The 23,862-nt window shown below is 39.1% G+C and overlaps 1 protein-coding gene across 6 annotated transcripts in view; it reads left to right on the top strand.

Annotated features, from left to right (window-relative positions):
• Tbc1d30 (TBC1 domain family member 30) overlaps positions 1–16,490 on the top strand; it is an 87,558-nt gene extending 71,068 nt beyond the window's left edge. For 4 of the 6 annotated variants that reach the window (XM_048805743.1, XM_048805746.1, XM_048805740.1 and 1 more), the window contains 5 exons: positions 845–957; positions 6,109–6,248; positions 8,864–9,070; positions 9,238–9,300; positions 12,242–16,490. In XM_048805743.1, coding sequence (XP_048661700.1) covers positions 845–957; positions 6,109–6,248; positions 8,864–9,070; positions 9,238–9,300; positions 12,242–13,029 — 1,311 coding nt within the window. In that variant the 3' untranslated portion in view covers positions 13,030–16,490. The remainder of the gene's footprint in view (positions 1–844; positions 958–6,108; positions 6,249–8,863; positions 9,071–9,237; positions 9,301–12,241) is intronic. The other 2 variants (XM_048805747.1, XM_015483054.2) reach the window with 1 other exon arrangement.
• Positions 16,491–23,862: the final 7,372 nt, after the last annotated feature.

Below are 23,862 nucleotides of genomic sequence, written 5' to 3'. Positions count from 1 at the left end.
AATAACAGCTAACAATTTTCACCTAGAACTCATTCACAGACATTTGAAAAGGTGGTATCTTTGGAGAAAACTTGCGGTCAATCACAAGATCATTCACGAGACTTAACTGCATCTAGAAAGTTAACATTAATGTCTACAGAAATCATCAAAGCACTGAAAAAAAAAGCCCTACATATGAAGGACATTGATGAGTTCTTTGATACAGAGGTGTCAGGAGCCATAGCTCTCTGAGTTACCCCATCTATCAAATGACAGGAGGAAGCCAGACTGCCTCCATTTGCCCACCCCTGTTCACCAGTTGGAGTGCCCAGCTGCAGCTGGGTGGATTTGAGGACTCAACTGCTGTGTTTTTCAATGCAGATTGGGTAGTCCTCTCCAAAGTGCTTGGGATCAGAAATGATTCAAATTTGGGAATATTTGCATATGCATCTTGAAAAATCTTGGGGATGGGACCCAAGTCTTGGCATGGTATTCACTTATGTCACATACACCTTGTATGCATAGCCTGAAGGTAATTTTATGTAATATCTTTAGCACACCTGCATTCTGCCTGCGACCTGTTGCAATGAGATCAGGTGTGGAGTTTTCTACTCGTGGCATCATGTTGGTGGTCAAAAAGTTTCAGATATTGGATCATTTTGGATTTTGAATAAAGATTCTCAGTCTGCAGTATTATTTTTTTTAAAGGGGATATTGAAGTATAATCTCTCCCACTTGGCATGTGAGGAGCAGTTATCTTCCTCTTCATCCTCAATCTCATGAAACTTTAGTGTTTTTTTGGGCTTGATAATAGCTGTAGCAGGCCCCTGTTTCAGACTTGACATTTTTCACTTTTGTTTTTCAGACTGTTTATTCTATGGCACCGTTCCCTTTTCCACAACTGGCAGAGTTGAGGGAAAAGTACACCTACAACATTACACCCTTCCCAGCCACAGCTAAACCCACTTCAGTTTCTGGGTAAGTTGTTTTCATGATGTGAGACTTAACATCTCGATTTGTTATTATAAATTAATATTTATTAAGACCTGGAAATATGTACGAAGTAATTTGGTCTTAAGTAATTTAATTTTAAAAATTGGAATGGCTCTTTCCTAAAGATTTTAATTTAAATTCAAGAGAGATTTCTAAAACTGTACTTTCCATAGAAGTTTGGAACATACACTGAAGGAGTATTTAGCAAGCCCCTTATTTAAAAATATATTTTAATTCTCATAATTAAGAGTATGGAACTGGTGTGCACAAGCAGCTGAGCTAATTTAAAATACCATAAAGAGAAATGAAAAGATGGTGGAATGAGATGACTATCATTACCCTAGGTATGCGTACGACTGTACATGTGGTGCGACTTTATGTTGTATACAACCAGAAAAATGAAAAAATTGTGCTCCATTTGTGTACAATGAATTGAAATGCATTCTGCTATTAGAATAAAAATATTGAAAAACACCATAAAGACAAGAAATTAACAAATATATATACAGAATCTAGTATATGAAAAATTGGCCTATCAAATCAATGGTGAATTTCTCTTCAACACAGTCCTTGAAACTGTAGCCAGAGCAATTAGGCAAAAGGAAGAAATTAAAGGGATACAAATAGTGAAAGAAGAGTTCAAACTAACCCTATTTTCTTATGACATGCTTCTGTATTTGCAAGACCAAAAAGACTCCACCAGAAAACTTCTAGAACTCATAAATAAGTTAAGCAAAGTAGCAGGATATAAAATTAAGATCCATAAATCAATTGTATTCTTATACACCAATGATGAATCTGCTGAAAGAGAAATTAGGAAAAGTATCCCATTAATAATAGCCTCAAAAACAAACAAACAAAAACTTGGGAATCAATCTAACAAAAAGAGGTGAAAGACCTCTACAACAAAAACTACAAAAGACTAAAGAAAGAAATTGAAGAAGACCTTAGAAGACGGAGAGACTTCTCATGGTCTTGGATAGGCAGAATTATTATTGTCAAAATAGCCAAAAGCATTATACAGATTTAATGCAATTCCTATTAAAATTTTAATGACATTCCTCAAGGAAATAAAAAAAGTAATCATGAAATTCATTTGGAAAAATAAGAGGCCCACAATACCAGACCTTAAATTATATTACAGAGCTACAGTAACACAAACAACATGGTATTGGCACCAAAACAGACATATAGACTGATGGTACAGAATAGAAGACACAAAGACAAACCCATATAAGTAGAGTTATCTCATACTAGACAAAGGTGCCATAAACATTCATGGGAGATAAGATAGCCTTTTCAACAAATGGTGCTGGGAAAACTGGAAATCCATATGTAGTCAGAATGAAACTTAACCTCTATCTCTCACATTGCACAAAACCCAAAGTGGATCAGTGATCTAGGCATTACACCAGAGACCTTGTGCCTACTAGAAGAAAATGTAGGCCCAACTTTCTGTCATGTTGGCTTATAAACTGCCTTCCTTAACAAGACTCCTAAAGTGCAAGAAATAAAATCAAGAATTAACCAATGGAATTGTATCAAACTAAAAAGCTTCTTCTCAGCAAAGGGAACAATCAAGAACATGAAGAGAGAGCCTACAGAATTGGAGAAAAATCTTTGCCACTTGTGCTTCAGAGCATTCATCTCCAGGATATATAGAAAATTTAAAAAACTTAACACCAAAAAACAAAACAAAACAAAAAATCCCCCAAACAACCCAATCAATCCCAGCAAAGGAACTGAACAGACACTTCACAGAAGAAATATGAATGGTCAAAAAAAAAAAAAAAGCAAAGGGAAGAGATAGGGGGTGGGAATAGGAAACACAGTAGACTAAATCGGACATAACATATATGAATACACCACCAGTGAAACTCCGCATCATGTACAACCACAAAAATGGGATCCTAATTAGAATGAATTATACTTTGTATCCATATAACATGTCAAAATACTCTCTACTGTGATATATATCTAAAAAGAACCAAAAAAACAAAACAAAACAAAACAAAACAAAACAAAACCCAGTGGTTAAAAGATATTGCCATTTAGTAAATGGTAAATCTGGAAAGCAAGGTAGAATCATATTGGGTATCATATATCAGAATGAATTTCATATGGATGAAAGCGTTAAATGGAAAAAAATATGAAATAATTAGCAGAAGAAAATGTGGAATAATTCCTCCACTTCTTTGGAATTGAGAAAGCCTTATTAACTCACTCAAACAAAGTAAAAAATTTAAGCACTTTAAAAATAATTTTCTTTATGCTCAAAACCAAAACAGAATAAAACAAAACCTTCATTAGCTAACTCAAAAAGATTTAAAAAAAAATAGTTTTATACACAAAATGGGACTGATCTCAAATATAAAAAAAAATTTAGAAATCAATTTTAAAAAATGTCCACCCAATTGAAAAGTGATGAAATGACAGGAATAGGCAAAAAGCATCAATAAGTTTATGAGAAATGCTGTGTAAAACTAGAAATTTAAATTGTTTTTTATCTGTCAGATTGACAGAAACTCAAATCAGGAAAACAATCTCATTTACAATAGTCTCAAACAAAAACAAACAAACAAAAAAGCAAACCCTAGGCATAAATCTAAACCAGAAGGTGAAAGATCTCTACAATGAAAACTATAGAATGTTGAAGAAAGAAATTGAAGAAGATACAAGAAAATGGAAAGACTTCCCATGTTTATGGATAGGCAGAATTAATATTATTAAAATGTCCATACTACTAAAGGTAATATACAGATTCAATGCAATCCCCATCAAAATACCAATGACATTCTTCACAAAACTAGAAATAACAATCCTAAAATTCCTTTGGAAGAATAAAAGACTCAGAATAGCCAAAGCAATTCTAAGCCAAAAAAGCAATGCTGAAGGCATCATGATACCTGACTTCAACTTATACTATAGAGCTATGGTTACAAATATTGCATGGTACTGACATAAAAGCAGGTACAGAATAGAAGAGACAGAGACAGACATACACAGATACAGTCATCTGATTCTGGACAAAGGTGCCCAAAACATACATTGGAGAAAAGATAGCTGTTTTAATAAATGGTGCTGTGAAAACTGGTTATCCATAAGCAAATGAGACTAAATCCCTGCACAAAAATCAACTCAAAATGGATCAAAGGCCTAGGAATTAGACCAGAAACTATATAGCACAAGCAATAGGACCCCTAAGCTCAGGAAATAATGCCAAAAGTTAGTAAGTGGGATGGTATCAAAGTAAAGAGCTTTTGCACAGCAAAGGAAACAATTAAGAATGTGAAGAGAGAACCTACAGGATGGTAAAGAAATCTTTTTTAGCTACTCTTCTGACAAAGGATTAATATCTAGAATATATAAAGAACTCAAAAAACACTAAAACCAAATAACCCAGTTAACAAATGGGCAAATGAACTATACAAAGATACTTCTCAAAAATAAGAAATACAGGGCTGGGGATGTGGCTCAAGCGGTAGCGCACTCGCCTGGCATGCGTGCGGCCCGGGTTCGATCCTCAGCACCACATACAAAGATGTTGTGTCCGCCAAATACTAAAAAATAAATATTAAAAAATTCTCTCTCTCTCACTCTCTCTCTTAAAAAAATAACATGCATGCATTAAGGAAGAACTCTCATAAGAAATATATAAAAATAAAAAAAATAAGAAATACAAATGGCCAACAAATATGTGAAAAAAAAGTTCAACATTATTGGCAGTTAGGGAAATGCAAATCAGAACTACATGGAGATTTTATTTCACTCCAGTCAGAATGGCAGCCATTAAGAATACAAACAATAATAAATTCTAGAGAGGATACGGAGAGTAAGGAACACTTTTACACTGTTGGTGGGATTGTCAGTTAGTACAATCACTACGGAAGTGGGTATGAAAATTCCTCAAAAGACTAAGAATGGAACCACTGTTCCCTCAGTATTTAGCCTAAAGAATTAAAGTCATTAAACTAGAGTGATCCATGCATACCTGTGTTTATAGCAGCATAATTCACAGTAGCCACACTTTGGAAACAGCCTAAGTATCCATGAATAGATGAATGGATGAAGAAAATGTGGTTTTATACAAATGAAGTTTTGTTCAGTCATAAAGAAAAATGAAATTATGTCATTTGCAGAAAAATGGATGAAATGTGAGAACATTATGTTAAGCAAAATAAGCCAAATTCAGAGGGTCAAGGTGTTGCATGTTTTCTCTCATATGTGGAAACTAGAGAGGAAAAAGGAAAAGAAAGGTTGAGGGGAGAGTATCCCATGAAAATCTAAGGGAGTTCAGTAGAATAGAGGAAAGAGACCAGGTGAGGGAAAGGGGAAATACTGGGGAATGCTGATGGCCAAATTATATTGCATGCATGTATTATTATGAAACAACAAATCCCACCCTCATGTATAGCTATAAGGCACCAATAAAAATATGGAAAAAAAAACTAAAAAAAAAAGTTCTGACAAAAGTTTAAAAGCTTGATAATGTCCTCTGTTGATAAGGCTATAGGAAATAGACACACTTATACTTTGCTTGTGAGAGGTTAATTACTATGTTTTGTGACAATTTGTCAGTATTTGCCCAAATCACTGATGCATATATCCTTTGCCTCAGTATTTCTATCTTATGGATTATTCCATAGATTTATTTTCATACATGCAAAACACAGTATGTGTAATATTATTTATTGCAGAATTGTTTACTATAGTATAATATTGGAAACAATCAGGTATCATTAGCAGCTTGATTCCATAACATAAGCTGTATATGTACAATATGTTTTTATGTCAATATGGAAAAATTTCTTCTATGATTAAGAACAAGATACACAAGAATATGTATAATATGCTAATATTTTTGCAAAAAGAGGAAAAAGATTAAACTGTGTAGTTATCTTTGCATATTTATACCTAGGTAAATGAAGACTACATAAGAAACTGGTAGCAAAGATCACCTGTGTAAATTAAGTGGGGCAAGGACTGGGCAGAAGTTGGCAGGGATGGAAGGAAAGTCTGTTTGTAATTCATATAATTATGTAAATATGTCATTTAAACAGTGTGAGTGTATTACTTCTTTGAAAAATACCACTATTTTCTTGGACTGTTTCTTTTTCTTCTTGTATGTTTTCCAAGACGACATGGTAAGGTGAGAGACAGTGATGAGGAGAATGACCCAGATGATGAAGATGCGATTGTTGATGCCGTAGGGTGTCTTGGACCTTTCAGTGGGCTCCTGGCACCTGAACTGCAGAAGTACCAAAAGCAGATGAAAGGTAAAGAGGCTGGCTGTTGATTAGATCATCACATGTGTTGATCACTGTAACAAGGGGAATTATCATTGGGTCCTATATGTGCCTCAGTAATTCCCTGAACCTGGTTATTAACATTAAAAATATTTATTAGAAACACTTAAAATCAGGGCTGGGGGATGTAGCTTCGTGGTAGAGCACTTGCCTAGTATGTGCAAGGTAGGCCTGAGTTCAATCCCCAGTGCCACAAAAACAACAACAAAAGAGCAAAAACCAAAACCAAAATCCACTTTATTATTTGATGCGATCTCTCTGTATTGTGTTTTGCATACAGAACATACCTCTTTTTTTTTTTTTTTTTATGATGACTGTTGCTTCCCATTAATCGGATTCAACTTTGTGTGCTTAGATCTTTAGAACAAAGCCTGGCATATAGTAGGTGCTTAATACATCCATCTGAGTTTAATTGAAATTCATCATAGACTGGCTTCTCTTCCCCTATGGGACTAAATCTTTAACCCCAAAACATTATGGTAACCTCTACTTTAATTTCTTGAATTATGAGAAACTCTTTATTTCATAAGATGTTTTGCTAGATTCTTCTCCTTAGCTCAGGATTTCTAGATGCAAAGAGTCAGGCTTCATCTACCAGTTCTAATAGTTCTTCCCTCTGTAACAAAACAGAACAAGTCTGCCCCCCTTCTATCTTGACATCTCTTCAAATCTTTTAGGACAGCTGTCATATTCCCCAAAGCTTATCTTTAAGACTCAAGTTCAGAATTCCTTCAAGCATTTGTAATACGATATGATTGCAGGCCTTTTAGTATTCTCTTAATTTACCTCTACTGTCCTATAATTTGGTAATGTCCCTCTTAAAATGTGGTGCTCTGGATCCAATGCTATGTCATGTTTACTTCCTGCACAGAACAGACTTCCTGTGGTCTGGGCATTAGCAGTGAATGAGCTCTTTGGAAGTAGTTGTGGTCTTCCCACTAAGTTCTTTCCCATTTGATGGCAGCTCCTCCTTAGGATATTTATTCTACCTCTTCTGGTTGGAAGTCCATTTTCCCTGTTCACAGAGGATAGAGATATGCTGAAAACAGAGACAGAGGCACCTCTGCAGTCTCTGTGCCATCTGCTAACTTTGTACTGCCTTCTTTTTTTTTGTACTGGGATTGAACTCAGGGGCACTTAACCAGTGAGCCTCATCCCTATCCCTTTTTTGTATTTTATTTAGAGACAGGGTCTCAGTGAGTTGCTTAGGGCCTTGCTAATGTGCTGAGGCTGGCTTTGAACTCTGCTTCCCTAGCTGCTGGGATTACAGGAGTGCACCACTGTACTGCCTTCTTGAAATCATGGGGGCTTACCTTTCATTTTTTGGTTCTTGTTCAGAAGGTGGTGGTGGTGGCTGCTGTTGCTGTTTTGGTGTGACAGTTTTGTGTATTTTCCCCAAGCCGCAGCTTGTTTTGCATTTGAACCTTCCTAATGGCTGCATTCATACTGCTTTGAGTATATGTCCATGGTGGGTGCTGTCTTTCATCTTTTTGAATCCATCAAAATTCCTCTTGATTTCGGTAATGTCCTCCACCCCCTTTCTTGTTACCTGAATTTCAGCTTTTTATTTCAAGACATGGAACTATCTTAAATATAAGTGCTGAAGTTTTTGACTATGTTTCTGTAGTCTGGGCCTTTGTTCTGTTTTTCTGTCTGTGCAATTTTGTACTCCAGGATGACACTATCATTTTCTCCTAAATTTTATCATTAGTCTTTATTATTGACTTTGTTCAAATTAATAGTTCCCCTTCTAATTTTCTTCTCTTTTGGGAAGAGAAGGGAATCTATGAGATGTTCGGCTTTTATTTGAAAGACATTCTCAGCAGATATTAAGATAGTTGAAATCTCTCAGTCTTATTTTAGGTGGTTCCCAGGTCAGTTTGACATATTGTGTTAGGAAAGCCTGCTTCTCTCTCTCCTGCACAGTCTGTGAGTGTTTTCTCACTACAGTAATTGCCTGAGCCACAGGTCCAGACTACAGAAACACAGTCAGAAACTTGAGCACTAGTTTTAAATATTGATTCCATGTCTAGAAACCAATTTGGATATAATCACAATTTTATTTAAGGGACAGCTCTGCAAGTTGTAGATGTCACAGGAGCAGAAACCACATTACATGTAACATGCATAGTAGACAGGAAGTGTTTGCTAAATGAACAAAACATTCATTTCTAGCAGGTACAGTGTATTTTTAATTTAAGGAAAATGTACTCTTAATGAATGTCTAAACTCTAGAAGCTGTCAATCCCTTATAAATCCTCTTGCAGTTGTATGGAAATCTGCAAATGATTTTAGACATCTGGTGGTATATCTTTCTAAGGGGATTTTAGAAAATAACATTGACTTTTATCTGGAAGCAATTGTTTTATGTCTGTATAATGAACAAAGTGGTAACAAAATCAATGAACCCACACAGCTCATTTCGACTTAGGCTAATAAGTAAATAAGGACTGGACAACTTCTAGTTATTTTTTTGAGGTTTACAGTTTCCTGAAATACTATACTGAGTTTTAGTGTAATTAAGTCCCATTTAATCCTGGTTCCCCTCCACTGACAGGCTCTTTGTGTGTCTTCCCTGAGCGCAGAACCAAATGAGGTGCAGAGTCTGAAATCCAATAACATTGCAGAGCTGAGTCCAGGAGCCATCAACTCCTGTCGAAGTGAATACCACGCGGCATTCAACAGCATGATGATGGAACGCATGACCACAGACATCAGCGCCCTGAAGCGGCAATACTCGCGGATCAAAAAGAAGCAGCAGCAGCAGGTCCACCAGGTGTACATCAGGGCAGGTAATGGATTCTTTGAGTCAGTTTCAGTTCCATCTCAACTTGTGTAACGAAGGACAAATAAACTTCGGAGGGCCTCAGAATTACTAACTGGTGCTCAGTTTCCGTGAACTCAGCTGACAAGACACAATAGCATATTTAGCATCTCACTTAAAATTTTATTTTATCAGGCTCTAAAGAAGAAAAAGACCATGGGTTCTTTTTAGGCCCCGAGAAGCAGGCAGTCGTCGATGGTACTACATCTTTACTCTGTGGGCTTGTGGAGAGGGGTTTTACAAATGATGAGAATGTTGCAAAGTCACACAATCCTTGGACTTGAGGAATCTTAGGAATTTCATGCATTTGAAAATAGAATTTAGTCATTGGTGTGCTAGTAAATTAAACTATACACTAGTCATTTAGGTAGTAATATAGCAGATGTTGTCATCAGGGGAAATGGAAAAAAAACATCCATTGAAAAGCCTGTGCCTCCCAGATGAGTTAGCAGTGTCTGGAGAATGTATGGAACAGTTATAATGCAGAAGGAAATGCTCTTTTCCAAGGATTGTCAGGCTTCATCTTTTTTTTTTTTTTTTAATTCTCCAAATCTCAGTGAGCAATCTGCTTTATTGTTTAATATATGCTGATTTGGGAATGGGTTTTCTTACTGTAAGTGAATATCCTAATGAAAATTGATGCCTGCCCAGAATTAACTGCGATATAAATCTGACATGTTTTTAAGTGGCTTGTGAGCATGTGACTGATCTGGCACAAAAACTGAATTCACCTTCCAGTTATCAGGAGGAAGAGGCTGCGCTTGAAGCATTACGAAAGCAATCATGAAGGAAACTAGCAATGACATCATTTTAATTTTTATAACACTGGAACACCTGTTTTCTTATTTGTTCTTAAATCTCTGAGGAAGCCTTAACAGTTGTCCAGGGTTTATAGCTGTAATGAGCGGTCAGGCCAGGGCTAGAGCCGAGGTGTTCTGATTCATCATGCAGTCCTTTTTCAGGGCACTGTACAGATCTTTGGGTGGGATGGTGAACAATTGCTGTTGGATGTTAATTTGATTCAGTGGCTTATGCTTTAGTCAGGGAGTCAGCAAACTGAGGTCTACAGGCCATGTCCTGCCCATGGCCTGTATTTATGAATAAAATTTTATTAGAACACCAGTACACTCATTGACTTACATGTTGAGGCTGCTTTCACACTACCTTGGCTAAAGTATTTACAATCTGGTTCTTTACAGGAAAAGCTTACTGTTACCTGCTCTAGATCATGGTTTATGTGGTTCTTCTGCAGGGAGGATTCTTGCTCAGATGCCAAATTCTACAGCATTGGTTCTGAAACTTTAGTGTGCATATCAACCACTTGGGGATCTCCTGTTTCAGTAGGGTTAGAGGGGGGCTGAGATTAGGCATTTCCAACAAGCTCCTAGGTGATGTGGGTGCTTCTGGGTGGGGCTTACACTCTGAGTAGCAAGGCTTTAGAGGAGATGACAAATGATATGGTTAACCACACAGGAGGAGTGATGAACCTCAACTGGAGGCAAAAGACTTCAGCTTCTGAGACTTAGTGGAAAGTGGTGGTTGCAGTTCTAGCTTCCTGGGTTATGGAGGACAGGAAGTTGATGCCTTTTCAGAGTTTTGCTTTCATGGAGAAATTGGGAGTTATTTGTTATTTGCTGAATAAGTTGTGGGTTGGGAGTAAGGGGGAGCTTAAGGAAAGTAATGAAGATTGCGATTGAAAGGAATGGTAGAGGGAAAGAAAAAGATGGTTTGGTATCATTGAGGATCCAGCAAAATAGAAAGTCATGAATTTGATGGGCTCTCTTTTAGGAAGGAGAATGTGGAATTTAGATTGAGGGTGGGAGTTTTGCCAGGATGTGTGATAGAGGCAGAGGGAGCACTGGACTGTGGGGTACCGGTGAGGCAGTGGTCAAAAGATCAGTCTGGTTTCTAGCAGGGTGGGGTGCAAGAGAGACAAAGATACATGAGAGATTATGAGAAGACTGAGGTATCCAGGAACCGGAAGTCTCTGTGGCTCAGTACCGGGTATAATTAGATTGAGGGCCTAAGAGCTAGAAGAGTCAAAGAGAGGAATATTAGAGTTAAATATTTTTTTCATGTAAGGCAGAGCTGGGTAATAAGCTTTAGGATGGAATTGGAGAGGTTGAGGAACTATGAGAATAGGTAATGGTTGGGCCAGTCACAGAGACAGTAAAAAAAAAAAAAAAAAAAAAAAAAAAAAACAGAGACGTTAAAAACAAAAAAACAAAAAACTGTTGCGGTAAGTAGGACATGAGATGAAGAACAGATAGTTGTCAGTTTTCATTAAAGATTGAGGTGTGACCGGAGGTAGATGACAACAGTAGAGACTGGTGGAGAGAAGTGAGCCAGATGATGTGGATGTCAAGGAGGAAGGATGTCCACCCAAAGATGGAGGGACCTTCTCCATACCACTTCTGGCTGTTACCACCTTCCTGGGGCCTTCTGTGTTTAACACTGTATCAGAAAAGGAACTTGATAAGAGCCTCTGGAGGAGGTACCGCCACTATCCACAGTGCTCTCCAGGAGAACAAAGCTCTTGGTGCTTTCCAGTTTGCAGTTGGCTATCAAAGTCCATTGAAGACACAGGAGTGGTTCTTTTATCCTTAGGTTTTATTCTCAAACCCCCCCAGTGCTTTTTCACCTGGGCAGCTGGTGATTCCACTGCAGTTTTGCTACCTTCTTAGCATTTCTCTCACTTCATAATAGCATATTTATGCTGTGCATTCTCTTCCTACCTCGCAGAAGCTGACAACTGATTATCCATATGGTCATAATGTTTGTTGAATTATTTAAAAAAAAAGTTTTTTCCCAGGTTTTCCAGATCTAGGACCTCTGAGGTTGTTACTGAGAGCAAAAGCTGTCTGTAAAAGACATTAGAGAGTCTGGGCTGTCATGAGTAATGATGTCTCAGCAAAGTCCCTGTAGTTTCAATTTATTTTTTGTATCCTCACCCTCCAGTATCTGCCTCTTTGACAGGAGGGAAATGGGCACCCCAGACACTAGGGTTGAATTCAGTTTCTGCTGCCCTCGGTCACATGGCTCTGGAAAGGGCGCGGGGAAGACCTCCATGTGATCACTCTTCAGGTCGGGGTGTTTCTCTGTGGTGTGTTTTCACACAGCCTTTTACCATTTCTTTCAGACAAAGGACCAGTGACCAGCATTCTCCCATCTCAGGTAAACAATTCTCCAGTTATAAACCACCTTCTTTTAGGGAAGAAGATGAAAATGACGAACAGAGCTGCCAAGAATGCAGTCATTCACATCCCTGGTCATGCAGGAGGCAAACTGTCTCCTGTCCCCTATGAAGATCTTAAAACAAAGCTCAACTCTCCATGGCGAACTCACATCCGAGTCCACAAGAAGAACATGCCGAGGAGCAAGAGTCACCAGGGCTGTGGGGACACCATAGGGCTGATCGAGGAGCAGAACGAGGGCTGTAAGACCAACAGCCTGGGGGCAGCAGAGGAGTTTTCCTCCAGGTGTGCAGCCCCCGCTGCAAAAGAAGGCAGCAGCTCTGAAGGTGGCATCGGTAGGACAATTGAAGGACAGTCTCCAGAGCCGGTGTTCGGGGACGCTGATGTCAATGTGTCTGCGGTTCAGGTGAAGTTAGAAGCCTTGGAACTGAACCAAAGGGATGCTGCTGTTGAAACTGAGCCCAAGGTGCACCCGCCCTGCCAACTGCATGTTCCAGAGCTACCAGATGCCCCTGGAGAAATCAAAGCCACCAGCAAACCTCCCCAAGGCAGCCACTCAAAACCCCCCATCTTTAGCCCTTTCCCCAGTGTGAAGCCACTGAGGAAATCAGCCACTGCCAGGAATTTGGGATTATATGGTCCAACAGAAAGAACCCCAACCATGCACTTTCCTCAGATGAGCAGGAGCTTCAGCAAATCCAGCGGCGGGAATAGTGGCACTAAAAAACGATGATGTCTCCTGGCCACTGTGCTGGACTCGCCTCTGCGCACTGTGTAAGGGTTCCAGCTGCACCCGTCTGGTTTCATTTGCCAGTGAAGATGAATAAGGAGGTTCAGAGATGAGCAACAACATCCCATAAAGCTGGGAACGGAGAGTTTTATGATGGAACTGGAGTAGGGATGTTTTCTCTCCACTGGAGAACTGATGGAGTGGACTTTCATGACAGAATTAATATTGTGGTTTTAAAGTGTGAAGTTTTCCCAATTTTTCCGTGTGAGCTATTTAGAAAAGATTATATCTAGACTGTTAAGCCTTCTTTTGTCCTGTCCTGAGGGCCTTTCAGGATCCCTGGGACAAAAACCCCCAAACCTTCCAGTTCTCTGGGTGTTACCCAAGCATGCACACACCAGCTTGCTAGAACAGAAAACTGTAAAAAGAAAATAAGTTTCTCATTTGCAAAAACTTCCTGATTTTCCTCTTCCTGCTCTATTGGGGGTGGTGGAGGGGACGTTTTGTGTGTGTGGATTTTCCCTCAGTACCTGTCTCCAAATTGTTTTTTGAATTCTTATGCTAAAGCATAGGAGAAAAATTGGTAACCTTTCTGTTTCTACTGCCAAAATGAAGAAAACCTTTAATCTGTTAAAATTTAGGTTGATAACCAAATTGAAGGTCATATGCAGAGAACAGAAGTTAATATGCATTAATCAATCACCCTGAACTGCTTGCTAATTCCACTCAGCTTCCCCACCCCAGGTTCATTTTCTCCTCTCCAGAAGAACATGAGTCCTCAGTGGTACAGAAGACTCGATGGCTCTGCAGGGAGCTTCTCCTGCGTCCTCAGCCATGCAGCTCATTTACCTACCAGCTCTCCATGGCAGGTGCACACAGCTTCTGCTCAAAAGCCAGAACATAGCACCTGCGACTCTGTTACTTGAATTTTGTGCTTTTTTTTTTTTTTTTTTTTTTTTTGATTGGAGTACTTTGTTACTTGAACACTGCCTTTCTCTGGAGAAGGACCCAGTGCTTTCTAGCTCTCTCTCACCCACTCCACTGCTGCCCTGGTCCCAGTGGGTCAGAGATAGCACCTTTTGTCTCCACTATGCAGTTGGGAACTCTGAGCCACACAGAGGTGACATAGCACTTCAATTTACTCGAGGTAAATACTTCGGTATTCCTTGTAACTTAGCCAGTGCAGTAGGTGGGCTTAGTGCTCTTTGTGCACAGATACACTGACTACAGAGCTTGAACCAACCAAGACTGGGGAGCCATTCACACTCTCTCCTGACTCCAAGGCTCCAAGGACTTCTCTCTAGATGTTCAAGTCCTGTGATGATGTTTCAAAAAACCAGCTCTGACCTCTTTACCCTGAAAAGGTAGTTCATTTTAAAATGCTTCATGTCCCCGCCCTTTGGCTGAACAAATGGATCAGTCCTCAATCCCCTTCTCCTGACCAGCATTGGAAGAATGGATTGACATCTTTATCTTCACCTCTGAAAGACCTTGGCAGTGCTTACAGGAATATTGTTGATGCCATGAATATGAACTTGATCTAATTGGTTTGCTAATTCTGAAGCCAAAACTATAATTGTAGAGAAGGTTTTTTTTTTTGTTAACTAGGAGAGGTACTGATTTTTATAATAAAATAGAGTGTGGTTATGTGGACTTTTAAAAACAGAAAATGCAAGAATCACATATACCATGAGAAAAGCCATTTTTTTCCCCTTTGTGGTATTTTTACCCCCAAAGGAACTGAAGATGGGAAGCATGACTAACAAGTGATTGCAGTTTGAGCCTTGAGTCTGTGCCATCTGCATGCAGCTTCTTAGCAAGCAGCTACACCCACAGCCTGTTTCCCTGGGAAGGGAGTGGGCGGAGAGTCAGGCTGACTTTGCCTACCACCCCCAGGAATTGAGACCCACTGCATTTAACAAAGTTAAGTAAATGGCATGATTTTCTCCCATCTGTTAATTTTGCAGATAAGAATGATTCCACCTCTTCCCCCTCCCCCCAGTCCCACATGCCTCACAATGGTCACATTCCCCTTGAAGGTTGTTCAGCTTGAACAAGGAATTGTTCTTTCCTCTCAGGAGTCAGATCGCTGTCTCGTGGTTGGGGACGACGGGTGGTGAGGTGGAGCTGTCCACTGGCTATCTTAGTGTTGGCCCTGTCATGATCTCTTCTCACCTACTCTGGGGCTGGCCTTCCTGAAGAGAGGACAGATAAGCTGGCACATGGTTTGGGATAACTATTGGTTGGATGAATGAGCAACTGAAAGGGTAACAGTCCTTTGAGGTAAAAATGACCTTGTCAGAATTTTTTAAATCCAGCAGTTTTCCTGTTAAAGCACTCTGTACCAATAACACGTGCATGCCTGGTATCAAGTAATCACGATGCGAATCCACCAACTTATGAGTCTTGCCTACTTTAGAAAATAAAGAAATGTGCAGTAGCCTCTACCACTCAGCATGTACCAAGACCAGTACGGACTTGCTCTCTTCCCCACGTATTGGACTGTATGCAAACACCAGAAGTTCTTAATGATTAGCAGTTCCTTTATTCTAGATAAGTCTACCCTCTCAGCACCTTTTCTGGGAGTCAATTCTGCACCTCAGTCCGCTTTAAAAAGCCTCCAGATGATCTAAACCTAGTTTGTAATGTCGACCTATGGGCTGTAACTGTTTAAAATCCTGTATTCCTGTTTTTTTTTTTTATTTTTTAATTTTTTGGTCTCTTTTGTCCTGAAGAGTTGTACTGATTACAAAGACATATGCATAAAAATTCTCATTGTGTGGTGGTTGTTGCATTTTCTGTCTGAGAGCATGCATGAAATACTGTGGTGACCTTTCCTCTTCTTGTCACTCCCTCCTCTGCTCCCACTTGGTCACGTGAACCAGGGAACCAGCCCAGTGAGCTCTATGTCCCCCCAGTCCAATCACTGGGTTGCAGGGTGTCCATGACCCACTCCCAATTTGGCAGAATCGCTGGTTCCCAAATGTAACTAAACAGGGTGTGTGTGTATTTGTGCGTGAACATATACATGTACACATGTAGATTACCCTTTAGACCTACCCTCTTCCTTTGTTTTAATAAAATAGAACAATAAGAATCCAATTGAACTTCATAGTCTTGAGGAGTCTAAATGAATAGAGAGCTGTGACCAAGTGTGCAGCTGCTACTGTCTCCCATTAGAATCTCTTTATGTTTCTGAACTACTTTCTTTGCAGTCTACAGCAGTCATTTGAGGTAGTGTTTAAAGTATGTTAGTTTTCCTAATCAGAAAAGTAATACATCTCTTAGAAGATTTAGAAGACACAAAGCACAAGGAATCATCGATATTCTGGCATAGATATTTCTAACACATCCTAGTGTGTGTGAGTGTACGTGTGTGTGTGTGCACAATTATCTGCAAAAAAATGTATGTTGAACATACTAGTTTTAGCTGTTTTTCCAATAAATTCTTTTCTGCAGCACCATTTTCAGTGATGTGTTCTTGCCAGAATTCACACAATCAATACTTTGTTGTCAAACGGGTTTTCTGATTGTTGAGGCATTGGGGAGAGCAGCCTCATAAACGCATCTATGTACATAGCCTTACTTGTTTTCCTGTTACATTCATAGAAAGGGAATGTTGGAGATCCAAAACGTGTCCATTTAAAAATATATGTATCATGTGATTCTGCAATCTGTGTATGGGGTGAAGGTGGGAGTTCATAACCCACTTGAATCAAAGTGTGGAATATGATATGTCAAGAAATTTGTAATGTTTTGAACAACCCACAATTAAAAAAAAAAAAGCTAAAAAAAAAATATATATATATATATATATATATATGTGTCTTCATAGTAGCATCCTTAAAAGTTGAACTTATAGGAAGTGAAGGCAGAAGGGTCACAAATTCAAGCTCAGCCTGGGCAGCTTGGTAAGTCCCCATCTCAAAATAAATAAATAATTAGATAAATAAATAAATAAATAAAAGCACTGGGGAAGTGGATGTAGCTCAATGGTAGAATGCTTGTCTAGCATGTGTGAGGAGGCCCTGGTTTGATCCCGAGTACCAAGAAACAACAACAAGACAAAACAAAAATAAGCAAATAAAGGATATTAAGTTTATAGATCTCTTTACTTCCTGGAAGATGCCTCTTTTCTTTCCTTTAAAAATGTTTTCCTTCTAGAAACTCCAGTGTTGAAGTGCCTTAAGGGTATCCTTAAGATTTTGCTGGAGTGTCTAATAGGTACTTTTCATCATTAGGAAATTATCTTTTTGGTTAAGTTTTTTTTTTTAAATCCACAACTGTTGAATTTTGTCAAATGAACTCTAATTTCATCTTTTGAGAAGGAAGTAGTGTTTAAGAGTTGGTATCTTGAACCCAAGAAAAATGACCAAGTTTCAGTGATGTGTTCTTGCCAGAATTCACATAATCAATACTTTGTTGTCAAATGTTCCAATGTTCAGTTGATGTAGTACATTTATTACTAGAAATTTGGAAACAGTGTAAACATCTGAGAATAGGAGAAATAGTTGGCTGAATTATTGTTTCTCCACAGGATGGACATGCAATGAGTGGGCCACTGAAATGAGAATTTATTATCAACACCAGGAATTTGACTTAAGTCAGCAAAATTGGGAGTTCCAGAGCCAATGGGATACAGCTATGCATGGGTTGGGGGTTCCCACTGGATGGTGGCTGGATTCAGGACGTGTGTGTGTGTGGTTCTTCCACAAAGGCAGGCTGTGCTCACAGTACTGAGGACTGAATGGGCACTGGTTGGACTGGCTTCCATGCATTTCCCTGTGGGCCATCTCCTGATGCTGAGTGTCTCAGCTCTGCTGCTGTAACAAAATCACTTAGACTGGGTGGCTTAAACAACAGACATTTCCTTCTCAGTTCTTAAGGTTGGGAAATTCAAGATCAAGATGTTGGCTGATTTGGTCTCTAAAGCTCCTTCTTCCTGGTGTGTGTGTGTGTGAGAGAGAGAGAGAGAGAAATGTGAGCTAGCTCTCACATTGCTGCTAGAGTGATCTTTGAAAATAATAACTGAAGAAGTCATCCCTCCAGTGAAAATCCTTCCACCATTCTCATTTTCTGAAGAATAAAAGCTAACATCTTTAGCATAATCAAGCCCATGGATAATTTTCCATCTTATTTTCCCATGGTCTTCCCCATTTGTTGCCTTCTGTGACCTACTATTTCAGAACATCAGTATCAACCCTTTTCTGAGCTTGATGTGCCAGGCACCACGCAGCTCCTTTCTGTATGCTAATTGCTCTTACTCCCCCAAGAGTCCCATGAAGCATGGATCACTGTATGGCAGATGATGACGGTGAGCTGACCAGTTAAGTCCTTTCTACTGTCATCAGCTGGTAAATAGCAAAGCCTGGACCCACGTGACACCAGGGCCTGAGCTCTTCCTTTATTTTTCAGCCTGATGTGCTAGTCAGCTTCATGGTATCACAACAAATGCCTGAAACAATCAGCTTATAAAGAGAGAAGGTTTATGTTGGTTCATGTTTCACAGGTTTCAGTCCATGATTAACTGGCCCAGTTGCTCTTGTGCTTGGTGAGGCAGTGTGTCATAGGGGAGAAGACTGTGGCAGAGTAAAACCACGCTTACCTCACTGGCCAGAAAGTGTAAGAGAGCGAGGAAAGAAAAGATGGGTCCCATGATCCCTTTTGAGGTTATGTCCCAGGGACTTAAAGATCTCCCATGGGGCCCCACCTCTTGCATTTCCCACCTACTCCCAATCGTATCCAAGTGGGGACCAAGACTTTAGTACACAGGCTTCGGGGAATTGAATATCCAAACCATCGCACTTGGCATATGCCTTGAGGCGCTCTGGATGCCCTGTTCCCCCATTGCCTCTTGCCTCTGAGTATTCACCAATCTGTTTACAGCACCTCCAGACTGTAGTTGGCCTGCAAAACACCCCCCATTCCTTCTGCCTGTCATACACATGAATGGGGTCAAATCCAGTCCCTGCTACTTTCCAGCTGTGTGACCTAGGGCAAGATATTTAACACCTGGGGCATTCAATGTCCACATGAGAAAAATCTCAGTCTCATGTTGTTGGTTGTGGACATCTGCTGTCTTTGCTGCTGACAATCTTCTACCTTCCTTTGGCAACAATGCCCTGGTTTTGCTTGGGGAGCCAGCCCTCCTCCACCTCTGGGCACATACTTCTGGTGAGGTCAATGGCTCTGCAGCACAGGGCCAGAGCTCAGTCCCTCAGCATGCTCCGTCCTCCTGGCCCTTGTGACTGACCCATAGGCTAGCCCATGGGCAAAGAAACTCCATTCCTGGGCTCTTCATGGAAACAGACTAAATTTTACCGGATTTGAAACAGGAAGGAAAAGACCTGAAAGTGGGTATAAATATAGGAAGAGAAATAGGTACAGTAAAGATGACATGGGGCATGAGGACAGACCTTGAGAGCAGAATGTGCTTCTGCTAAGAGCAGGAACATTTTAACTTATGATCTATTATGATCTAATAGTTATATAAATAATTCCTGAGTTATAATTTTCTCAGCCAACAATCTGCACATCATCTCGTTCATATTTTCACAGTGTTCCTAAATTGAGTGGAATCATTGCCAAGTGTTGTCAATAAACAAGGATTTCCCCCCAAGTCCTCTCTGCTTCATTGTGGGTTTAGGGATCCACAACATAGGGTCTGGAGTGATCCAGTAACTTTTCAAGTTTATGCCTTTTATTTTATAGTATACTATCTTAAATTTTTTTTACTATAAGCTGACAAATTATTATGATTATCACTGTATGATTTTATGGGGTATAATATTATGACATGTAGAATGATTGAATCAAGTCTACCTATCCATCACTTTGAATGCTTATTTTGTGGTGAGAATATTTGAAACTTACTATCTTACAAATTTTGGAATACATATTATTATTATTTTAAATAACTTTATTTATTTATTTATTAATTATGTGGTACTGAGGATCAAAACCAGTGCCTCACACCTGCTAGGCAAATGCTCTACCACTGAGCCACAACCCCAGCCATGGCACATATGTTATTATTAACTAAAGCCACCATGCCATGCAATAGATCTCAAACTCACTCCTCCTGTCTAACTGAAACTTTGTTACTCTTGGGCCAACATCTCCCCACTTCTGCTACTCCCAGCCTACTCCAGGAGTTAACTGTATAGATTGAAATCATGTATAACTGTATAATTAAAATCATGCAGTTTGTCTTTCTGTACCTGGCGCATTTCATTCAGCATTAATGTCCTTCACGTACATCCACATATCACAAATGACAAAATTTTCTTCCTTTTTTAAGGCCAAATGCTATTCCATTGTGTAAATATACCACATTTTCCATATCCATCCTCTTGTGTTGGGCACTGAGCATGGTTCCGTGCTGGGAGCCATTAGCCAAGTAGGTATGACAATTTCCTTGACAGCGTACCCCATGTTGCTAAGAAAACCAATATTTGGCTCTTGCCCTCTGAGTCAGTCTGAATCCAGGGAATAGGGGACTTCTCCAAAGAGCTTTGCAACTCTGGGCCACATATCCTCCTGAGCAGGGAGATTAATGAGACCAGTGGAGGACAGAAAGCCAATCAGTGCATTTGCTGTGAAGAGGAGGGTCATCAGAAAAGGGAGACATCCCTGATGCTTCCAAGGGAAGCCACATGGTCAAGCAAGGCCTGGACCCATCCTAGCGCAAATGGCACTAGCGGAACTGAGAAGCTGCTGTAAGTTCCCCGAGGACTCCCAGGGAAACTCAGCTGACTGTTAACAATAGATAGAAACAAAAGTCAGTTTGACTTGCTTCATCTTAAACACTTAGCAAAGACAGTCAAAGCCAAAACGCAGCTATCCCTGGGCATTTTAAATAATAATAATAATAGTTAAACGTAACTTCTAAAAATAAGTAAACTGGAGGCTACAAAAGAGATTCTCAGACAGGAATGCCTGATAACTATCAAAAGGAACTGCCAGAGTAGTTTTTAGTTTAAGGCCTTTATTTCTAACCTACACAGGTAGGCTTAATGTTTGCTAGTATGGTTATCCAGCCCTAAGTAACAGAATTAAAGATTTCTCTATTAGACACAGAGGTCATACTAGTAAAAGGATTTTGCAAGATCAGATGACATTAAATTGTTAAACTATATCTTAAGGGAAAGGACATCTATAACCCTAAAAGTTAAATGTTGTGTTTACATTCCTGACAATTCTGGCAATGTGACAAATATCCTTAAAGATTTACATGCTCAGATAGAAGCCATGTCCTCAGCAACTTTGTCATGGAAACAATATCTTAGCTCCTGGTTCTTGGGCAAGGTCACCTACATGCAATGTCACTGCAAAATGTCCTATTTCCACGAGTCCTTCCACTAAGCAACATGGGGTACGCTGGCAAGGAAATTGTCATACCTACTTGGCTAATGGCTCCCAGCAGTTCCGTATCTTGCTATTATAAATAGAGCTGCAGTAAGCATGGGAGTGTACATCTCTCTGACATACTGATAACAAATCCTTTGGATATATGTCCAGAAGTGGGATTGCTGGATCCTATGGTATGGTTCTACTTTTAGTTTTTTGAGAAACCTCCACACAGTTTCCCCATGATGACTGCATTAATTTATGTTTCCACCAACAGCAAGGGTTTCCTTTTCTCTGCACTCTTGCCAACACTCATCAACTTTTATCTTTTTGATAATAGTCATTCTAACAGGTGTGAGATGCTGTCTCAGTGGTTTTGATTTGCATTTTCCTAGTGATTTGTGATGCTGAACTTCTCTTTACATGTACGTTGGCCATTTATATTCTTGAGAAATGTGTATTTAGTTTCCTTGCATATTATTAATTGGGTTATTTGTTTTCTTGTTATTGGGTTCTCTGAGTTTCTTATATACTTTGGATATTAATCCCTTATCAAATATATGACTTGCAAATATTTTTTTTCCCAGTCCTTACTCTGATGATGGTTTTCTTTGCTGTGCATAAGCTTTTTAGTTTGATGTAACCCTACTTGTTTGCTTTTGCTTTTGTTGCCTGTGTGTTAGGGATCATATCCAAAAAGCCATTGTCCACAGCAATGTCATCAAGCTTTATGTGTTCCTCTGGTAGATAGTCTCAGAGCTCCACACCTTATGTAAGTCTTTTTTTCCTTCTTTTTTGGTACCCAGGAGTGCTCAACCACTGAGCCACATCCCCAGTCTTTAAAACTTTTTTTTTTTAATTTAAGACAGGGTCTCACCAAGTTGCTTAGGGTCTCATTAAGTTGGTGAGGCTGGCTTTTAACTGCCAATCCTCCTGCCTCAGCCTCCCAAGTCACTGAGATTGCAAGTGTGTGCTACTGAGCCCAGCTTTAATTTGTTTTGTAGATTTTTGTGTGTGGTGTGAGATAAGAATTCAATTTCATTCTTCTGCTATTCGATGTTCCCAACACTCTTTAATGAAGAGACTATTCTTTTCCCATTGTACGTTATTGGCATCTTTGTCAAAAATTAATTGACCATAAATGCACAGATTCACTTTTCATTCTTTATTCTGTTTTATTGGTAGATGTGCCTATTTTTGTGCTAGTACTCAGTAGTTTTAGTTGCTACAGCTTTGTAATATAGTTTGAAATCAGGTAGTGTTGATATCTCTGTTTTAAGACCATTTTTTTCCAGTTTTGTGAAAATTGACATTGAATTTTGATAGATCGCATTAAATCTGTAGGTCATTTTTTTTTTGTAGTATGAACATTTTTGTAATATGAATTCTTCCAATCCATGAATATAAAACCTCTTTCTATTTATTTGTCTTTAACTTATTTCATCAATACCATATAGTTTCAATGTACAGATCCTTCACCTCCTTAGATAAACTCTTTCCTGAATATTTTACTTTTTCATGTGATTATAAATGATATTGTTTCCTTCATTTATTTTCCCAATAGCTTACTGTTAGCATATAGAAATGCTACTAATTTTTGTGTATTGATTTTTTATTCTGCAATTTTATTCATTTGTTAGTTTTAACTTGTTTTTGGTGGAGTTTTTACAGTTGTCTGTGTATATAACATTATGTCATTGTAAACAAATTTCACTTCTTCCCTTACTGGATGTTTGGATGTTTCCTATTTCCTGTTTGAGTGCCTTTTAAAAATATATATATATTTCTTTTTAGTTATAGCTGGACACAATATCTTTATTTTATTTTTATGTGGTGCCTCGCACATGCTAGGTGAGCGCTCTACCTCTGAGCCACAACCTCAGCCCCTGGATACCTTTTATTTCTTGTTGTGGTAAATACTTACAACACTATACTGAATAGAAGAGGCACGCATCGTGTCTTGTTGCTGATCTTACTGTCAAAATATGTTGCTAGTTGTAGGCTCGGCATCCACACTTTCATTGTGTTGAGTTACATTCCTTCTATACCCAAGCTTTTTTATAAAAAAAAAAATATATATTTTTTTTTACGTGGTGCTGAGGATCAAACCCAGTGCCTCATGCATGCAAGGCAAGTGCTTAACCACTGAGCTACAACCGCAGCCCCTACACCTGAACTTTTAAAAGTTTTAATCATGAAAGGACGTTGAATTTTGTCAAATTCTTTCTCTACATTTAATGAGATGATCATATGGTTTTTGTCTTTTATTCTGTTAACGTGATGTCTCACATTTATTGATTTACATATGTTGAAACACCCTTGTATCCCAGGGATAGATCCCCACTTGATCCTGCTGAGTGAACATTGTAACATGCTATTGAATTTGGTTTGCTAGTATTTTGTTGAGAATTTTTTTCATCTATGGTTATTGGGGATATTGGTCTATAGTTTTCTTGTAAAGTTCTTGTCTGACTTTTAGTACTAGGG

Source organism: Marmota marmota, unplaced genomic scaffold (genome assembly GCF_001458135.2).
Source record: "Marmota marmota marmota unplaced genomic scaffold, marMar, whole genome shotgun sequence".
Classification (NCBI taxonomy): domain Eukaryota; kingdom Metazoa; phylum Chordata; class Mammalia; order Rodentia; family Sciuridae; genus Marmota; species Marmota marmota.
The sequence above is the reverse complement of the archived record's forward strand: the minus strand, read 5'-3'. Positions and strand labels throughout refer to the sequence as shown.